The sequence below is a fragment of the Capsicum annuum genome, chromosome 3, assembly GCF_002878395.1.
Source record: "Capsicum annuum cultivar UCD-10X-F1 chromosome 3, UCD10Xv1.1, whole genome shotgun sequence".
NCBI lineage: Eukaryota > Viridiplantae > Streptophyta > Magnoliopsida > Solanales > Solanaceae > Capsicum > Capsicum annuum.
This window is the reverse complement of record NC_061113.1, coordinates 6,344,796-6,360,963: the sequence shown is the minus strand read 5'-3', so window position 1 is coordinate 6,360,963 and position 16,168 is coordinate 6,344,796. Positions and strand designations below refer to the sequence as shown.

Here is a 16,168-nt window from a genome sequence, read left to right as displayed (position 1 = left end):
TTATGAAAGAATATTATTACTATTCGAGGGTAATATACTTTTTAAAAAGGTTTGAATATAATATATTATAAAAGTATATTATTCTTTTAAAATATATAACTACCCGATCTTTGAAGCTCTCCAACGACTCTCAAAGCTTCAAAAACTCGAACCCAAGGTCTCTAATTTTATAGTATGTTTATTTCATCCATTAATCTAACAGTAATGCTAATAATAGCCCTATTTTGGTCTACCTATTAAGAGTCAAGACTAAAAATGTTAAAACACATAATATGACCCTAACTGCATTAATTGTTTGGACATGTTTTGTGTCACTGTGAACTTACTGTCCTTTAGAATGTTAACAGACATCAAATTAAGTTTTAATGTAAATATAAACACTGTCTGGTTATATTTGGTAATATAAACATGTTCAAAATTTGCCTTTAAATGGTAAAATATTAAAATTCCACAAATATAAATTTATGACATGATATGTTAAAATATAAAAATAAGAACGAAGATATATTTGATTTTTGATAGAGTATTTAGAGTTTAACGTTGAGTTATAGGGGCACAAGCGGTTCATTCGAACTTATTTTGTCAGAAAATTATAACGTATATAACAATAACAATAACAATATATTTAGTGTAATCCAACAGATGAGACACGAGAGAGTAGAGAATACACAGATTAAACCCTACCTCATAGAGATAAACAGGGGCGGAGCCACCTTATGGTTAGAGGATTCATTCGAACCCCTTTCAGCGGAAAATTATACTAATTATACATGGTTAAAATTATTTTTTATGTATATATAAATGACGTTGAACCTCCTTCAACTAGTTCATGGGCTTACTTTTTTTATTTTGAACCCCTTTAATGAAAATGCTGACTCCACCTCGGGAGATAAAGATGTTGTTTTAAAAAGATCTTGGCTTGGATAAAATAAAACCATATACATAATGTTAGATTATTTCTTACGTACATATATATTAGATGTTGATTCCTCGTAGTTCTTTATGTTTATTTCCTTACATATTGTATATATTTTGAATCCTCTTAGCGAAAGTCCTGCTTCCACATCTAAAATTTTGCTTTAGACTATTTTTCTCTTGAACCGAGAATATATCGAAAATAATCTCTTAATTACCTCTGAGGTGAGGGTAAGATCTCCATACGCTCTACTCTCTTAGACTCCACGTTGTGAGATTATACCGAATATATTGTTGTCATAGAATGTTACGTGTCAAACTCTTGTCCAATGGCCTAACTTGTCCTAACTGACGTTATAAAGTAACAAAAATATTATGTAAGATTTAATCAACACCATTCATTTTGTTTCAAAATAATTGAACTAAAATCTATGACCGTTGATCTTGAGAAGTTGGTAGCAGTCCAATAGTAATTTGTGAAGTATGTCACGTGCCATTAGCTGTTGACGCACGTGATCTCTATCTACCATTCACCTTTTGGACTTCACATATAAATACATCACTAAACTTTATTCAAACCCCATGCAAAAAAAAATTAAAAATAGACATTTATCACTATTCACGTACCACTACTACACTACTAGAGACCTATAAAAAAAAACCTAGCATAACCACCATTTTTTCCGGCGAAAATGGTCACCGTGGAGGAGTATCGTAAGGCGCAACGCGCCGAGGGTCCGGCCACGGTCATGGCAATTGGGACAGCTACGCCTTCCAACTGTGTTGATCAGAGCACTTACCCTGATTATTATTTTCGTATCACTAATAGTGAACACAAAACTGAGCTCAAGGAGAAATTTAAGCGCATGTGTAAGTAAAAATCCCTTACCTTGCCTTGCTATTTTAACGTGTTCTGTCGCATTTTAATTTATGCGCGCTATTACTCTTTGTGGATTATGAATAGTAACTTTTACATTGTTTTCGAACGCATAAATTTTATTTCAAAAATTCGAAGAACTTATACACGAATTCATTACAAAAGTTTGGTGGTTTATGAATAGTAATGCATGTTGGAATACTTATAGTTTAATGGTTGACACTCTAATCCAATTGAATTTTGGTAATCATAGGTGTTCACTTTACATAATGATCAACTAATTAATAATAATTAAGAAAGATTAATTTGCTTTCTTTTTCATCTTATAATAATTATGTATAAATCAGTAGGTTAATTCCTTAAATTGCATTACATGTGAGATGCTTTTTGAGATATTGACTATATCCTATGTTACTTTCCTTTATAAGTCGAATACAGTACATGTTAATTTTTCTTAACGATTACTATTTTTAAAAAGATTAATTGTCCATTTGGTTGGAATTTCATATCTTTTTTATGTTTAATTTCTTAACTATTTTTTCTTGTATATTTGCAGGTGAAAAATCAATGATTAAGACGAGGTACATGCACTTAACTGAGGAAATCTTGAAAGAGAATCCTAACATGTGTGCATATATGGCACCTTCTCTTGATGCTAGACAAGACATAGTGGTTGTTGAAGTGCCTAAACTTGGCAAAGAGGCAGCTCAAAAGGCTATTAAAGAATGGGGCCAGCCCAAATCCAAGATTACCCATTTGGTCTTTTGTACAACTAGTGGTGTAGACATGCCCGGGTGCGACTACCAACTCGCTAAGCTCCTTGGGCTTCGCCCATCAGTCAAGCGACTCATGATGTACCAACAAGGTTGCTTTGCAGGGGGGACAGTACTCCGACTAGCCAAGGACTTGGCTGAGAATAACAAGGGCGCTAGAGTTCTTGTTGTTTGTTCTGAGATCACTGCAGTCACATTTCGTGGGCCAAGTGAGTCTCACTTGGATAGCTTGGTAGGCCAAGCCCTTTTTGGTGATGGGGCGGCTGCGATCATTATGGGCTCTGACCCAATTCCAGGGGTTGAAAGGCCTTTATTCCAGCTCGTCTCAGCAGCCCAAACTCTTCTCCCCGACAGCGAGGGCGCTATCGATGGTCACCTCCGTGAGGTTGGGCTTACATTCCACTTACTCAAGGACGTTCCTGGGCTAATCTCAAAAAATATCGAGAAGAGTCTTGTCGAAGCATTCCAACCTCTGGGGATATCTGACTGGAACTCATTATTCTGGATAGCTCACCCAGGAGGGCCTGCGATTTTAGACCAAGTTGAATTAAAGTTGGGCCTAAAGCCGGAGAAACTCAAGGCTACAAGGGAAGTATTGAGTAACTATGGCAATATGTCAAGTGCTTGTGTGTTGTTTATTTTGGATGAAATGAGAAAGGCCTCTACAAAAGAAGGCTTAGGAACTAGTGGTGAAGGGCTTGAATGGGGTGTCCTTTTTGGATTTGGGCCTGGCCTTACAGTTGAAACCGTTGTCCTCCATAGTGTTGCTATTTAAGTGGGCTGGGCTGGGCTGTTAAAAGTATTAAACTGTTTATTTCCTTGCCCTTAGCTTTGCAAATAAATATATTATGTATGTAATAAAGGATTTGAATTTTTTTTTTTCTCTTTCTTCTCTTGATGTTTTTCACTAGAATGCTATCTAGTTGAAAATTAGCATTATTATTTTAATAAAATGTTGATAATTATACATCATATATGAATCTTTCATATTCTACAAATTCTTAACATCCTATATAAAATCATCTAAACTAAAAATTTGTGAAAAATATTCCATATTAATTATAAAATGACTTGTTTCATTTTATATGTGAACTTAAATAAGAAAAATAATGAAAAATACATTAACAACAATGTAAAAATTCGGAGGATGCTCATCTAAAATGTCGTTCAATTTTTTCTTCTTCCTGTACCTTGTTGCTGTTAGCATTTTGTGTAAGGTAGACTTTATTTTCAATCTCTCCAATAAAAAAACATATAAAATAAATGGAATGGAAATGAAATAGCAAAAATAAAAAAATGACAAAACACAAAATTTAAAAATTATCTGTCCTCTTGATTTTCCGTAAAATTTCTAAAATTATCTTCTTCTTTTTGTCATCTCTTGTTGCCATATAAAAAAATGCACTACTGTCTATATAAACCCAAAGGAAGTTTGGTGCAACGTTTCAATATTCTCTTACGACATAAACATGTCAATGCATTGCCAAAAGACTTCAAGAATTTAAGTCTTACATTCACCTTCAATTAGTGTCTTCAAGAAAAAGTCTTGAATTCCCCTTCATCTTTCTCCACATCATATATCGGTTGCTACCACGAAGGAAAAGAAAATTTCGAAAGCATAAGTTGAAAAAATTTCACTAGCTATTTTAATCGAACATTCTTTATTGACAACATCATTCACTACTCACTATGATATGATGATTAACATTTTCTTTATTTTTTTTCTCAAGCTTATGTATGCTATGGTGATGGCGAAGTGAAACAATTACCTTAAATGAGAATTTTTATGAAAGAAAACATGAATATATAGACAAAGTAGAGGAATATCCTAAGATGTCATAAACTTACAAATTAAATTGTTGGAGTTATGAAGATTAAGAAAATGAGAGTTATGTATAAATAGAGTTAGCACACAAATTTACATATTTCCATTGAGTTGTTGGGTTTAAATTAGCTTACTGACAATAATTATATTGATAAAGCATTGGAGATCATCTGCACAATAGGTAACTGTTGTCCACACGATATTGACCTTCATCCTTTTCATTTATTTACTACATTTGTTTATTATTTTCATATCATAGTTCATGAGAAAAATATCATAAAAATGAGAAAAAAAAGATAAATATGAATGGAGGTCAAGGGAAGTTTTGGAGTAGAAGGCTTTGGAGTAACTGGTAAAGTTGCTGCCATGTGATCAGGAGGTCATGGGTTCAAGCTTTGGAAACAGCCTCTGGCAGGAATGTAAGGTAAGACTGCGTACGATACACCCTTGTAGTGGGGCCTTTTCCCGAACACCGCGTATAGCAGTAGCTTTAGTACACCGGGCTACCCTTTATGAATGGAGATGATAGAGAGGTACCACGTTACCTTGTCTATGACCTTCCTTTATATTATATACAAATTTGTATAATTAGCACTTTTATTTCGTTTTCTCACAATCGTGAAACTGATCAAAACGATTCTGCTACTTCTCGAGAACACTTATTGTTCAAACTAAGCATATATATATATATATATATATATTTTAATTCAAACGAGTTTTAATTTTCTGAAAATTTGAATATAACGAATTATAATACATAAATCAAAAAAATTTGCTTGCCTATCAATTTTCTTTCCAATATATTTTGTGTAAAAGACAAGGAAAGAGAAGTTTATTGCTATATAATTTCTAATATTACGTTTCCTTTTACTCTAATTTAAGTCTTCAAGATTTACTGAAGTTTTATTTGGAAGAGGAATTAGATGATTATTATAATTTTTTATATCGAATGATTTTGTAAATAGAACATATCTTTGATTTCTTAATTTGACTTTATTCTTATCGTCATATACAATAATACCACAGTTAAGGACAAATTTTAATAATAATATTTTTCCTCTTCAATTTCGAGCTGTGCAAGCACAGTCTTTACATGAATTAGGATGCATCAAAATATCTCATAAGAATATATATATTTTTTTAAAATATCTTCAAATATAAAGCAAGTCAAATAACATTTCAATCTCAATATTTATTTAAAAATTACAAGTCAACTATGGGCCAAAATCAAATTTACCAAAATAAATACATCCATTAACCAAAAACAGAAATTTAGCAATAACAAAAGAAAATCAAAATTTACCAAAAATAATACAATTAACCAAAAACCAAAATTAGCAATGTTGAACCAAAATCATAATTTACCACAAATATACTAATATTGATCAAAAATAGAAATTAGCAATAATGGATCAAATCTACTATTCTAGTTTTAGACAATTTAATACACAAAGTATTATATTTTAATTGGGTCCAAGAAAAAGAATACGACTAAAAAGAATTTTGTGTTACTTGGATTCTGAGAATCCTAATTTGTAACTGCTACAACTTCTTGACATTCCTCCCAAAAATAAATAAAATAGAAATAAAAATTCTTAAAGGACGGTTACGTATTCCCACCTCTACCAAAATTAAATTTTTTATATAAATCTCACATTAGTTCTAGGGTTTATTTTTACACCACTTTATTAGGGTTTTCTTTCTTCATAATTTTCTCTAAACAGTTGTACGTCAGCAACAATGGCAATTAAACAAACAAAAACCGAAAAAAAAGTTGCATATGATAAAAAATTGTGCAAATACCTTGATTTGTACAACCAAATTTTGATCGTGAATGCGGATAATGTTGGTTCGACACAAATGCAAAATATTCGTAAAGGTTTACGAGGTGAATCTGTTGTTCTTATGGGAAAAAATACTATGATGAAAAGGTCCGTTAGGATACATGCTGAGAAAACCGGAAACGAAGGGTTCCTTAGTCTTATCCCTCTTCTTGTAGTAAGTCGATATTTGTAATATTCGTCTTTCTTCTACTTTTTGGTGTCTTTTTATGTTGGAATAACTTGACGTGATATCAAATCACCTATAATGATAGGTGTTATGTTGAAATAACTCGACGTGTTGTCAAATCACCAATATGAATAGGTGTCTGTTCGGCTATTTCGCCTTCTTGTTGTTGTAGGTGTTGTGTATTATATTTGGGATAACACTAGTTGTATTCCATGAATGAAGTATAGTAGAGTTGATATCTATTATATTCATCTTTCTTCTATTTTTTTTGCTCTCTTATTATTGTTGTTGTATATTCTATTTGGAATAGCACTAGTTGTATTCCATGAAATAAGTGTAGTAGAGATTTATATAATATTCACCTTTCTTTACTTTTATTGTTCGTTTTATTTTATTAGAATAACTTGACTTGATCTCAAATTCTGTATGAGGATAGTTTTCTGTTAGGCTATTCCGCTTTGTTGTTGTTGTATGTTCCATTTGTGAAATACAACTTGTAGTCTATGAAAATAACTAAATCATGAGGAAAAAAAATATTACTTAGTAGAAAATTATATGCTTTCCATTCCATTTGATTATATGCTTTCTATTAGTAGGAGATTATATGTTTTCTATTCCATTGGATTTATTCTTTTAGATAAAAAATTATTCACATACGGGTTAATTATTCTCTAATTGTTGTAGAATTTTCTCAAATCTCCGTAAATTTATTTTGCTCAACATATTTTTAGGTGATACTTCAGTATTTATGTATCTTTTGCAATTGTTAAAAATTATGACCATACTTAACAGATTTTTATTCTTTTCTTATTTTTAATAGATATATGAATGTTCTCTACTTTTGATTTTTTTTTTTTTTTCTTTTTAGAAAGACTGCCTTCTCTTGGTTCCCCTTGCTTTATTAGTAAAATATGATATACTTATATGTTGCGAACTATATTGGTCTGTTAAATATTAGGGGAATGTTGGTCTGATCTTTACCAAGGGTGATTTGAAGGAGATAAAGGAGGAAGTTGCAAAGTACAAGGTATATTTCAGATATAATCAATCTACAATTAAAATATAATCGATACATATAAATTGTACGGTGACTAATATCCAAAAATTCACCTTATAATTATTATGTAGGTGGGAGCTCCTGCACGTGTTGGATTAGTTGCTCCAGTTGATGTGATTGTTCCTCCAGGCAGTACTGGCCTCGATCCTTCTCAAACTTCCTTCTTCCAGGTTTTTTAATCATCTCATAATTTCTCATTATCTATTTTTTAAGAAGGATTTTACTCATATACATCGATATTATCATTAATGTGTATTAATTTAAAATAGAATTTTTTTTACAAAATATAAACTTAGGAGTCAAATTTTATATTTTAAAATGTTGAAATAGTGATATGAAATCCCTTATAGTGGTTTTTTGAAAATTTTGATTCATCTCATCATTTCAAATCATGATCTGAAATCGCATGTGTCAAACACTAATTTAAAATCATGATTTAAAATCGCATTTTCAAACGCGTATTTTTAAGTAATTTCCAAAGCTGAAAAAGTAGTTTTCTTCTGCATTCATTTTCATGATCGTATTACTGCTCTAGTAGTAACAAAAATACTTTTCCGAGTTGACTAACCATAAAAATATTTTTTCGCGCTAAACAAATTTTAAAAGTTTAGCGAAACACTCTATTAGATTGCTCGATAGCGCAAATTACATTATATACAAGTTAACCTCTTGATAAAATCATAAATATTTTTTTTCATTTTTTTTTTTTTGACAATGCATAGGTACTAAACATTCCCACAAAGATCAACAGAGGGACAGTTGAAATTGTAACACCAGTTGAATTAATTAAGAAAGGTGACAAAGTTGGATCATCCGAAGCAGCATTATTGTCCAAGCTTGGAATAAGGCCATTTTCTTATGGACTTGTAGCTGTATCAGTCTATGATAATGGATCAGTATTTAGCCCAGAAGTTTTGGACTTAACTGAAGATGATCTTGTTGAGAAATTTTATAGTGGAGTTTCAATGGTTACTACTTTGTCATTGGCTATTTCTTATCCAACAATTGCTGCTGCATCACATATGTTTGTCAATGGGTATAAGAATGTGTTGGGTGTTGCTGTTGAGACTGAGTATACTTATTCACAGGCTGAACAAGTCAAAGAGTATCTCAAGGTAAATTTTTTACTCCTCTCTATAACGATATTGTAAAGCTGCTGTCGTCTGACCAGGAGGTCCTGAGTTTAAGTTTTGAAAACAGCCTCTTGCATAAATGCACCTTTGTGGCAGCGCCGTCCCTCGGACCCTGCGCTTAGTGGGGGCTTTAGTGCACCGGCTACCTTTTTTTTTTCTCTATAACAATATTTTAATGTTGTTTCACGTAACTAGGCGGTCATGAGTTTAAGCCTTGGAAACAGCCCCTGGCAGAAATACAAGGTAAGGTTGCGTACAATAACCCTTGTGGTGGGGCTGCCCTTCCTTGAACCCCGCGCATAGCGAAAACTTTAGTGCACCTAACTGTCCTTTTTTTCTCCATAACAATATCGTTTGTCTTGATATTATTTGAATGATATAGTGAAATGATATTGTTATAGAGAACACATAATATAACATAACATAACATTTTAGGATCTTTGTTTATAGTATAGCAATCAAAAAATATAGGGACAAACGATAATATAACATAAAGGAGGTCTCATTGACTGTATTTTCGATGTCTTTTAGATATTTTGAATTATTAACTATGGTGACATTTTCCAAAATAGTTTCAGCTTTAATTTGAAAAAAACCTAAAAATCCTATAACCTAGATAATAGGACAAAGGAAGCAGTACTATTTTTAACCACATTAGCAGTAATTAACGTTTAGATATACCTGTCTTATTCTGATTTTTGTATGGCACTTAAGCACTTTTTTATTAGTGTACTCTTGTTGATAAAGATGGTAATGTAATATATTTCTTTTAGTATACAATTTCCAAATCTTGTATAATTACATAATTAAGGTGCTTTTACATAAATGTTAACATGTGAAAGCACGATATTCCGTTGCCATTTCACCAAATTACTACTTAATCCTTAAGATTATTTTGCTGTGAGTAATATTATACTACATGTTATGTTAGTATTTGATACTTATCTAAACATTAGAACTTTTTTCATTTAGCAATTGTTCTATCTGTTAATGTTGAATTTTCTTGTTAAAAACTATTATAGGACCCTAGCAAATTTGCAGTTGGAACCGCGGGGGTTGCTGAGTCTGGGGCAACATTTCAAGGCGTTGTTGAGAGTAAAGAGGAAGATGACGAATCTGAATCTGAATCTGACGAGGAAGAAGCCCTATTTAATCTTTTCGACGATTAGTTCGATTTTTTTAATTAATTAACTAAGTTTTGATATTACTTGTTATGATGACAATGTTGTTTAAGTTTAATGACTTGACAAATATTTTGAGATTTTTTATGAGGTATATTCTCAAGTATTTGGGTTTTGCATTAGTTCTTATTTGATTATCTAATTGTATTATTATAATTCTGTTATAAAAACAATAAAGAACAAGAAAAAGAGTAGAGAGAATAGAGAGAGTAATTGTTATTTCTTCTCTTGAGGGATAATATACAATGAAGGAAGCCCTTCTATTTATAGAGATAATTTACCCCTAGTTTCACACTAAAAGACAAATACATCAAATAAATCTTGATAGATTTTGATAGACATTCACTATAATTGATATATCATAACATTCTCCCTTGAATGTCTAACAATACGCATATAAGCTGCCCTTGAATGTCTAACAATACGCATATAAGCTGCCTCATTAAAAACCTTACAAGAAAAATCCAGTGGGACAAAACCTCGTAAGGGGAAAAAGCATATAAGCTGCCTCATTAAAAACCTTACAAGAAAAATCCAGTGGGACAAAACCTCGTAAGGGGAAAAAGAGTACAGCGCGTATTAACTCCCCCTAATAAGAACATCCTTCAACCTTTGCATTCCAATCTTGAGCACCATCTTCTTGAAAATAGCAGTTGGAAGATTTGTCAAATGCCGGACGCATTTACAGATTTGAAAAGGATCACTAAATCACATATTCCTGCAGAGAATGTCCCAATTCGAATTGATGTCCCTAAAGGACCATCCACTAGTGTCATAGCTAATGAATCTAAAGCACGCTTGAAGCGTGGCAGACCATTATGTTCTAAGGATAGAAATCCTAGAAAAAGAAAAACAAATGGTCAAGATGACACTACGAAAGATCCGCATATGAAAGTTTAAGATTTGAGCAATGTTGATATCCCTGAAGGAATCAATGAGCCTGAGACTCAAGAAAATGAGAAACTATCCATAAATTCAAGTGATGTTGAAACTAATTTGAATCGATCTGAAATAATAGTGGATCATGTCTTTACATATAATGTTGCAACGAAAATCATGCAAGATAGCGAGGATCTTGAACCTCGATCTGTCACAGAATATCGACAAAGAAATGTTTGGCCAAAATGGCAAGAAACAATTCAATCGAAATTGAATTCGCTCTCCAAACATGAAGTTTTTGGACCCATAGCTCAAACACCTAATGGTGTTAAGCCTTTGGCTATAAATGGGTCTTTGTGCGAAAAAGAAATGAGAAACATGAAATACAAAGGTATAAGGCATGCCTTGTTGCACAAGGATTTTCACAAAGGTCTGGTGTCGATTATGACGAGACATATTCACCAGTTATGGACGTAATAACATTGCGATATCTTATTAGTTTCACTGTCCATGAGAGACTTGTAATGCATTTGATGGATGTAGTAACAACTTATCTATATGGATCACTTGATAATGAGATATACATGAAAATTCCCGAAGGATTCAAAATGCCGAAAGCATATAGTTCAAAGCCTCGAGAAATGTATTCCATTAGATTGCAAAGATCATTGTATGGTTTGAAGCAATCTGGACGCATGCGGTATAACCGTCTTAGTGAATATTTATCTAAAGAAGGTTATACGAATGATGAAATTTGCCCATGTGTTTTTATAAAGAAAACAACTCCGGAGTTTGTTATACTTGCTGTCTATGTCGATGACATAAACCTTATTAGAATGTCAATAGAGCTTCAAAAGGCAATTGATTACCTAAAGAAAGAATTTGAGATGAAAGATCTCGGAAAAACAAAGTTATGTCTTGGTTTGCAAATTGAGCATTTGACAAACGTTATCTTTGTCCATCAATCTGCCTACACAGAAAAGGTTTTGAAACGATTATATATGGATGGAGCACATCCATTAAGTACTCCGATGGTTTTTCGATCACTTGATGGGAATAAGGATCCATTCCGACCTCAAGAAAAGAATGAGGAACTCCTTGGTCCCGAAATACCATTTCTTAGTACAATTGGTGCACTAATGTATCTTGCAAATACTACAAAGCCTGATATTTTAGTTAATTTGCTAGCAAGGTATAGTTCTGCTCCTACTAGGAGACATTGGAATGGGATCAAACACATATTTCGGTATCTAAAAGGGACTACCAATATGGGCTTATTTTATTCTAAAGATTGCAGTTCCGATCTTGTTGGGTATGCTGATGTTGGATACTTATCTGACCCACATAAAACTCGATCTCAAACAGGCTATGTGCTCATATGTGGGGGTACTGCCATATCTTGGAGATCAAAAAAGCAGTCTATCGTAGCCACTTCATTGAATCACGCTGAGATTATAACTATTCATGAAGCAAGTCGAGAGTGTGTGTGGTTGAGATCCATAATACATCTCATTCGAGAAAAATGTGGTTTAAAATGTGACAAAGTACCCACAACTTTATATGAAGATAATGCAGCATACATAGCACAACTGAAAGGTGGATTCATAAAAATAGATAGAACGAAGCACATTTCGCTAAAGCTCTTCTATACACAAGAGCTCCAAAAGAATGGTGATATTGACGTACAACAGATTCGTTCAAGTGACAATGTGGCTGATTTATTTACCAAGTCTCTTCCAACTGCAACTTTCAAGAAGATGGTGCACAAGATCGGAATGCAAAGGTTGAAGGATGTTCTTATTAGGGAGAGCTAATACGCGCTGTACTCTTTTTCCCTTACGAGGTTTTGTCCTATTGGGTTTTCCTTATAAGGTTTTTAATGAGGCAACTTATATGCATATTGTTAGACATTCAAGGGGGAGTGTTATGATTTATATCAATTATAGTGAATATCTATCAAGATCTATTAATATCTATTTGATGCATATCAGGATTTGATGTATTTGTCTTTTAGTGTGAAACTAGGGGCAAATTCTCCCTATAAATAGAAGGGCTTCCTTCATTTTATATTATCCCTCAAGAGAAGAAATAACAATTACTGTCTCTATTCTCTCTACTCTTCTTCTTGTTCTTTCTTGTTTTTATAACACGTTATCAGCACGAGAATCTACCAAATAAGGTGAGATTATAAATCTGAAGGATTTCAAGGTTAGTAATTCTTTATGTTATCTTTCTTTTGCTACTACTAATATAATTATTATTGAATTTGAGAAAAAATAATTCGTTTGGAACCATTTATATTTTAAATTTATTCTTCAAGAATAATATTATCAAAAAAGATGATAATATGTTGGGTTCAACTCCCATCGATTCATGCCTAAGACGCCTTTATATGGATCAACTATTGAGTTTGAATCTCAATACACCATATTGATGATATTGTGATGGCTAAGGCAAAATAATAGGTGTTTGATGAAAAGTCATGAAATTTGACCCATTGAATATGCTCCATTCCATGAAGTGAATGTGGTAATAATATATGATAAGTCTGAAATATGACAACTTACTTTTTTCTTGAGGTGTATGTGGTAGCAGTGCATAATATGTCTGAAAAAAGAAAAGTGATTGAATGCACGAAAATACGCGTGGAGGGACAATATGATAATGATCATCAAAAGTGATGATATTTTCACACGCTTATATGATTATAAGATATGCTAGAGAAAAAAAAAATTCTCTACATCATATGTATGCCTCGATTTGCTATATTTCATTCCTGGGGAATGAGAAACTTATTAATGCAAACGGATACTTGATTGTGATTGTATCACAACTCACCTCCAAAAGAGGTTGAATAATTTTGAAATCTACTTCTGAAGTAGTAAATCTGAAATTTATTCATGTAATAGTAAATCTGAAATTTACTAAAGAAAAAGTACATGTCATGGTAAACTTGGAGTTTACTAGAATAAAAGTTCATAAATTGATATGAACGATTGTGACATCTCAAAGATGTGCAAGTATTGAAGAACTGGAAGATTCTTCAAGAATTGTTTATATCATTTATTCTCATGATAAGTTGGTTGGACCAACTAATATTGGGATTGGATCCCTTCAAATCTGAAAATTATAAAAGGTGAATAAAGGCCCGTTCATCTATCATGTGATATGTTGAAAAGATGCATCAATAAGATGATCACATGTACATTCATTGTCAACCTGCAGTTTGACATTCATAAAGTTGCTTTCTCAATAAAATTGAGTTAAGAACATAATTTTCAGATTGCGCAATCAAGAAAGTTATCTTGATGATGATGGTTTGACATTGAATGCCTTCGATAAATAGCTAAACCATTATTAATGAGAACAAAACTTCATATATTGGTCTAAAATATGATATATTGCAATAACATTTGTATGCATTAGACCAATAAATTATGATTATTTCTTCCCTCTCAATTGGTTCAAGGTCGGGAACCAATTATTCCATCTAATAATTTTGATATGCGGTATACGATTAATGAATATACCATAATGCACAAAGATGGATTCCTCAAAGAAATAGAGGATGGATGTTAGTTTTCCTAACATAAATGAGAGATTATAAACGCTATGAAATATGTTAGGAATTATCACCATATCCTCATCCAAAAGATAATTCAAGTCAAATGCTGAAAGCATCTCATATTAAACGCAAGTGCTCTTATTTTGTGTTCCTAAAGGACAAAGTCTATGCATGCGTGAAGCGTGGTAAACTGATCAGTTCCAAATGAAAATAGTCCTTGAAAAATAAGGAGCAAATAGTCATAATAAGAATGCAATGTGCTCTTGAAAAGCCTACGACATAACACTTCATGAAATCTTATGAGAGGTTTATGTACCTGAAAATAATGAAGTGATGAGATCTCAAAATGTTATGTCGCATTGTGAACCGATATGAAATGATATATCATCAATATCTTTGACACAATATTGGCGCAATATTGTGAAAGATTACGAGGATCTGAATTCTATGTTAAGCATGCTGGCGTAAAAACATTTATCAAGTAACATGAAAGGATGCATCTAGGTAAGTATAAAACTTATTTAATTTGCAGTCCAGATATTTGAAGATGTCACTCATGAAATGTTGAATATTGTCACTTGACAAAACTTATTGAAAACTTTTAAGGATTCAAACTGCTTGAAGCATATAAAAGTTTCTGAAAATTTATTTATAATCTTTATATTGTATAAGCTTATTGCTTAAACATCATTGGAACTCTTGGAGAGTTTTCAAAGCAATAGATTATTTGCTGAAATTTGAAATATATCGAATTGGATTGGTTATGAAGTACCATATATTAGTGCAATTGATGTACTCATGTACCTTGCTAATACTACAAGGCCTATAGCCTTTTCAGTCAATTTGTTAGCAAGGTATATTTTTGCTCCTACTATGAGACATCAAAATGAGATAAAACACATGAGCTTATTTTATTCTAAAGATTGCAGTCCCGATCTTATTGGTCATGCGGATGTTGGGTACTTATCTGACCCGCATAAAGCTCGGTCTCAAATAGGCTATGTGTTCATATGTGGTAGTACTGTCATATCTTAGAGATATACAAAGCAGTCTATCGTAGTCACTTCATCGAATCATGCTGAGATAATAGCTATTCATGAAGCAAGTCGAGAATGTGTATGGTTGAGGTTCATGATACATCTCATTCGAAAAAAATGTGGTGTGAAATATGACAATCTATCCACAATTTTAGACAAAGATAATTCAGCATACATAAAACATCTTAAGGGAGGATTCATAAATGGAGATAGAACGAAGCACATTTTGCCAAAGCTTTTCTACATACATGAGCTACAAAAGAATGATGATATTAACGTGCAACGGATTCGTTCAACTGACAATGTGATTAATTTATTCACCAAATCTTCTCCAATTGCAACTTTCAAGAAGATGCTGCACAAGATCGGGATGCAAAAATTCAAGGATGTTCTCATTAGGGGGAGCAAATACGCGCTGTACTTTTTTTCCCTTTCAAGGTTTTGTCCCACCGAGTTTTCCTTGTAAGGTTTTTGTTGAGGCAGCCTATATGCGTATTGTTAGAGATGTATACTCTTTTTCCTTCACTAGATTTTTTTCCCAGTAAGGTTTTAACGAGGCACATTATCTACCAATTAGACATTCAAGGGGGAGTGTTATAAATGTATTTACATTATAGTGAATGTCTATCAAGATCTACTTTGATATCTATTAGGATTTGAAGCATCCGTCTTTTACTCAGACTAGGAGTAAATTTCCCCTATAAATAGAGGGGTTTTGTTTATTGTATTTACAATCATATGATCTCTCATCCATTAAGAGAAGAAATAAGAATCACTCTCTTTATTCTCTCTACTCTTCTTATTGTTTTTTATTATTTTATAACACGTTATCAGCACGATGAGAACTACATTTATAATATATTCAAATACATCTATAACATCTCATTATTCTTATCATTCCTAAGCGGTCTAAGAC

The 16,168-nt window shown here is 32.4% G+C and overlaps 2 protein-coding genes across 2 annotated transcripts; both read left to right on the top strand.

The window, feature by feature from the left end:
• The first annotated feature begins 1,486 nt into the window (after positions 1–1,486).
• Positions 1,487–3,537, top strand: LOC107864266 (chalcone synthase 1B). The gene is made up of 2 exons (XM_016710598.2): positions 1,487–1,785; positions 2,349–3,537. Exons 1-2 carry the CDS (start codon positions 1,608–1,610, stop codon positions 3,338–3,340), a joined length of 1,170 nt encoding a protein of 389 aa, XP_016566084.1. The 5' UTR covers positions 1,487–1,607; the 3' UTR covers positions 3,341–3,537.
• A 2,496-nt stretch (positions 3,538–6,033) lies between these two features.
• Positions 6,034–9,893, top strand: LOC107865587 (60S acidic ribosomal protein P0-like). Its single transcript, XM_047408962.1, has 5 exons — positions 6,034–6,388; positions 7,359–7,427; positions 7,529–7,627; positions 8,180–8,572; positions 9,613–9,893. Exons 1-5 carry the CDS (start codon positions 6,131–6,133, stop codon positions 9,757–9,759), a joined length of 966 nt encoding a protein of 321 aa, XP_047264918.1. The 5' UTR covers positions 6,034–6,130; the 3' UTR covers positions 9,760–9,893.
• The last annotated feature ends 6,275 nt before the right edge of the window (positions 9,894–16,168 follow it).